This window comes from Octopus bimaculoides, unplaced genomic scaffold (genome assembly GCF_001194135.2).
Source record: "Octopus bimaculoides isolate UCB-OBI-ISO-001 unplaced genomic scaffold, ASM119413v2 Scaffold_213642, whole genome shotgun sequence".
NCBI classification, from domain to species: Eukaryota; Metazoa; Mollusca; class Cephalopoda; order Octopoda; family Octopodidae; genus Octopus; species Octopus bimaculoides.
Genome location: NW_026346130.1, coordinates 22,861 through 27,349, shown reverse-complemented (window position 1 = coordinate 27,349; position 4,489 = coordinate 22,861). Strand labels below are relative to the sequence as shown.

The 4,489-nt window shown below is 42.5% G+C and overlaps 1 protein-coding gene across 1 annotated transcript in view; it reads left to right on the top strand.

The window, feature by feature from the left end:
- The window catches only part of LOC106882501 (CAP-Gly domain-containing linker protein 2), a 15,605-nt gene extending 11,336 nt beyond the window's left edge, over positions 1-4,269 (top strand). The window contains exons 7-8 of the mRNA XM_014933195.2: positions 839-991; positions 4,127-4,269. Coding sequence (XP_014788681.2) covers positions 839-991; positions 4,127-4,183 — 210 coding nt within the window. The 3' untranslated portion in view covers positions 4,184-4,269. The remainder of the gene's footprint in view (positions 1-838; positions 992-4,126) is intronic.
- Positions 4,270-4,489: the final 220 nt, after the last annotated feature.

The following is a 4,489-nucleotide window of genomic DNA, read 5'->3' as shown; positions in this document are numbered from 1 at the left end:
TTCCAACTGTGACCATCCTGTCTTTTATTCAGGCATAGTCTATCTAGGACTACATTATCTAATGTGTCCTTCCTTGTAGTTGTTGTTTAGCCCTAGGTCAGTCCTGATCCAGCAGACCTATGATCAAAGATGTTCCAGCTCTGACCATCCTGTCTTTTATTCAGACACAGTGTATCTAGGACTACATTATCTTATGCTTCAAGTCTTTTCAAGATGGTTGGATATGAGATGATATAGATCAAAATCGGACAATAGAGGGATTGTCGCTGCTTCCTCTAATGTCCAGCTGTGTATGAGAGGGAGGCAATGTCTTCTGTATTGTCCAGATGTACATTAATGAGGGACAGACACTCATCACCATCATCCTTTAACATCCGTTTTCCATGCTGACATGGGTTGGACGGCTTGACAGGAACTGGCTAGGCGAGGAGCTACACCAGGTTCTGTGGTCTGTTTTGGCATGGTCTTTACAGCTGGATGCCCTTCCCAATGCCAACCACTTTGCAGAGTGTAGTGTGTGCTTTTACATATGGCACCGGCACTCAGGGTCACCAAATATTTTGCAAGAGAAAAACCCCTTCGGCTAGAAGGAGGAGAAGTGAGTAGTAGTGAGAGTGGTGGTAGTGGCTTTGTGCTAGTTGATTTCCTCTCTCTTGTCCAGCTGTTTGACCGATAGACAAGAATTCAGTGTGGTCCCTTTATTGTCTAGTTCTACAGGGCAACACTATAATCTCTTGTCCAGCTGCATGTAAAGTCCAGCAGTGTGTGTGTGTGTGTGTGTGTGTGTGAATGTCCAGTTGACCCTAATAACCATGTCTTTATTTCTCGTTTTGTCCAGGGGAAGGTGGAGGACTATGAGAGTCAGCTTAAAGTTTCTGAGGACACACAGACCATGTACCTTGACCAGATAGATGAACTGACCCACAAGTTGACCCAAGCAGAGAACAAAATTACATCATATGAAGCCACTAAACTGGAAGAGGGGGCAAAGGTGAGTCCAATATAAATGGGTGTGTGTCTTGTTGGTCTCTCTATATATATATGTATGTGTATATGTATGGTTGGCGTTAGGAAGGGCATCCAGCTGTAGAAACTCTGCCAAATCAGACTGGAGCCTGGTGTTGCCATCCGGTTTCACCAGTCCTCAGTCAAATCGTCCAACCCATGCTAGCATGGAAAGCGGACGTTAAACGATGATGATGATGATGATATGTTGCCAGTGCCGCCTGACTGGCCTTCATGCCGGTGACACGTAAAAGCACCCACTACACTCTCTGAGTGGTTGGCGTTAGGAAGGGCATCCAGCTGTAGAAACTCTGCCAAATCAGACTGGAGCCTGGTGTTGCCATCCGGTTTCACCAGTCCTCAGTCAAATCGTCCAACCCATGCTAGCATGGAAAGCGGACGTTAAACGATGATGATGATGATGTGTGTGTCTGTTAAATATGTCTATATATGTGTGTGCATCAGTCTCTTAAATGTGTCTGTTTATATATATATATATGTGTGCGTATGAAAAGCAATCTATTAAATGTATTTGTTAAACATATATGTGTCTATATGTGTGTGTGTGTGTGGTATGATTTGCACCAATTAGCATAAGCACTTAATAAGTTAAGAAATTAAGATGATATAATAAAAAATGGCAAAATTAATATTTCTGTCTGTTAAATGTGTGTGTGTGTGTGTATGTATACACATAATTTCATGATGGATCTTTGTACCAGCTTCTTATCCATGACAAAAATCACGGGCTACAGCATACATGTGATAACAAATACATAAATTTCACAACTCACTAAGTAAACAGTGTTCACACACACACATACACACACATACATACATACACACACATACACACACACACATTCATACACATACACATCCATACACACGCATACATATATGTATATATATTCACATGCACACTGTACATATCCACACACACGTCACAAGCACACACACACATCCACATCCACACACACACACACACACACACACACAAATCTACGCACACACATCCATATGCACACATATCCACACGCACACATATATACACACATGCACAGACGTTGGATGTTCCATTTACCCCTACCACATAATCCTTTTGAACAAACTCATTCTTAAACTCATTCTTTTTTGTGGCAGGGTAGAGGGTGGAATAATGGATCTTGAAGCACATAAAGCTATAAATAGTATGTAGATATTGGGGTCAAAAATCCATTTTGCTTCGAGATCCATTATCCCCCAAAAATTATTTTGCGTTCTCTCGAAAGTTCATAAATTCATCAACAAGTTATACTAACTGTTTACTGTTGTTAATAACAATAAACTGTGCACCCTACCTGCACTCGCACCACCTTTACCTGCATACCAATACATCCCCTAACTTCAAGTTATGCTATGCTCCCACTTACTGCCTATGTTTTTTTTTGTTTTTTTTTGATTCCTTGTTGAACTTATTTCATTTAACAGAGATTGTTAATGTAGACAGACCCTGCCCCATCCTGAGGTTCACCCTAATATAACAAGGCCTCGTTAATTGTAGAAACACCCTTACAATTTACAAAGAATTAAAATGATTATTAGTAAAAATCTAACAAATTGCAGGATCCTGGACCAACTTTAATCGGCTGGTTGTGTGGTTGTGTTGTAAAAAGCTTGCTTCCGCACCTCATGGTTCTGAGTTCAGCTCCTCTGTGTGACCCAGGGTTGTAGTAGTTTCCTGCTATAGTTTTGGGCTCACCGAAGCTTGTGAGTGAAATTGGTAGGCAAAAAGTGAAAGAGTCGTGTGTGTATGTTTGTGTGTGTGTATCACTCAGACCCCCTTTGGTCGTGACTGACCATGGGATTGCACCTAGAAAGTTACCCTCCAAGGTACAAGTCCAGGCAAGGTTGTTTATGGAAGACCAGCAGTCGCCCATGCATACCAGCCTCCCCCTCTCCACGCCACCAGTGTTATCCAAGGGAAAGGTAAAGGGGCCGATACAGCTTTGCACCAGTGAGATAGCAGCTCATTTCTACAGCTGAGTAAACTGGAGCAACGTGAAATAAAGTGTCTTGCTCAAGAACAGAACACGCAGACCTGTCTGGGAATCGAACTCACAACCTCGTGATTGAGAACCCAATGTTCTAACCACTGAGCCATGTGCCTTCATCATCAACATCCATCTTTCATGCATGCATGGCTAGGATGGTTGACAGGAGCCAGCCAGGTGGGAGACTACCCCAGGCTACTGTATCTGTTTTGGCTAGGTCTTCACAGCTGGATGCCCTTCCTAACATCAACCACCACTCCGCAGAGTGGACTCGGTGCTTTTTACATGGCACCAGCACAGACAAAGTTAGTTAGTTTTGGCATGATGTGCACAGCTGGATGCCCTTCCAAATGCCAACCGCTTTGCAGAGCGTAGTGGGTGCTTTTTCATGTGGCACCAGCACTGGCAGGGTCACCAAGCAACTTTGCAAGACAAGGAATTTTGAGAGGGGCAGGGGCATTTGAGGAGGGGAACTTGTGTCAGGGGATGAATGGCTAGAGTGTGACAGAAATAGATGTCTTGCTACAGAGGAAGTCCATGGTTACCCAGCAAGAGAGAGGACGGGAGAAGAGACATAGTTGTATGGTTAGGGAGCTTGCTTCTCAGCCGTATGGCTTTGGGTTCAGTCCCACTGTGTGATACCATAGGCAACTGTCTTTTCTTATAGTCTTGAGCCAACCAAAGCCTTGTGAGTCAAAGTACCACGCAGTGGGATGGAAACTGAAACCTTGTGGTTGGGAGGCTAACTCTTTAACCACTCAACCATGTCTACCTCTGATTTTTTTTTTTACTCAAGTATAAAAAAAAATAAGGGCTCCCTTCCACAATCCCTGCTAAACAAAAAAAAGAACAAAAAAAAACTGACCTGTCCCTTGGAATGGGTCTTACCATGTGTAGAAACCCAGAATAAATTGTGACTGTTGAAGGGCTCCCTACATACTACTGGTACCAGTGCTCTCCTCTGGGTAATTTTCCACTTGTTCCTCATCAAAGAACTTGCTAATTACTGGAACCAGGAAAGAGAGCAAACGTTTAGGAAGATAAAGAGGGGTCGTTTAATCTCTTCAACTGTTTTTGATCCCTTTCAGACATCACCTCTAACCCCTGCAGCACCAGAAACGGTAAGTGTGGTCGAGGTATTGTAAGTCATGATAATAAATAATAATAATAATAATAATAATAATAACAACAACAACGCTGTGTAACAAATTTTTTTTTTGGGGGGGGGGATCTTTGATCAGTAAGGGTTATTTCCAATTTGCTTCAATCTAAAAATCAAAAGAAATGACTGCTATTCCCTTCGAACTTTGCTTTGATCACCTGAACGTCAAGGTTTTTGAAACCGACCTATTTTCCATTACACTTTAGACAGATCCACTGCTTGAGTTGCTGAAGCAGAAATATCGTTATAGCAAATATTCTGCTCAATAATAGCACAGACTTGCTTATCA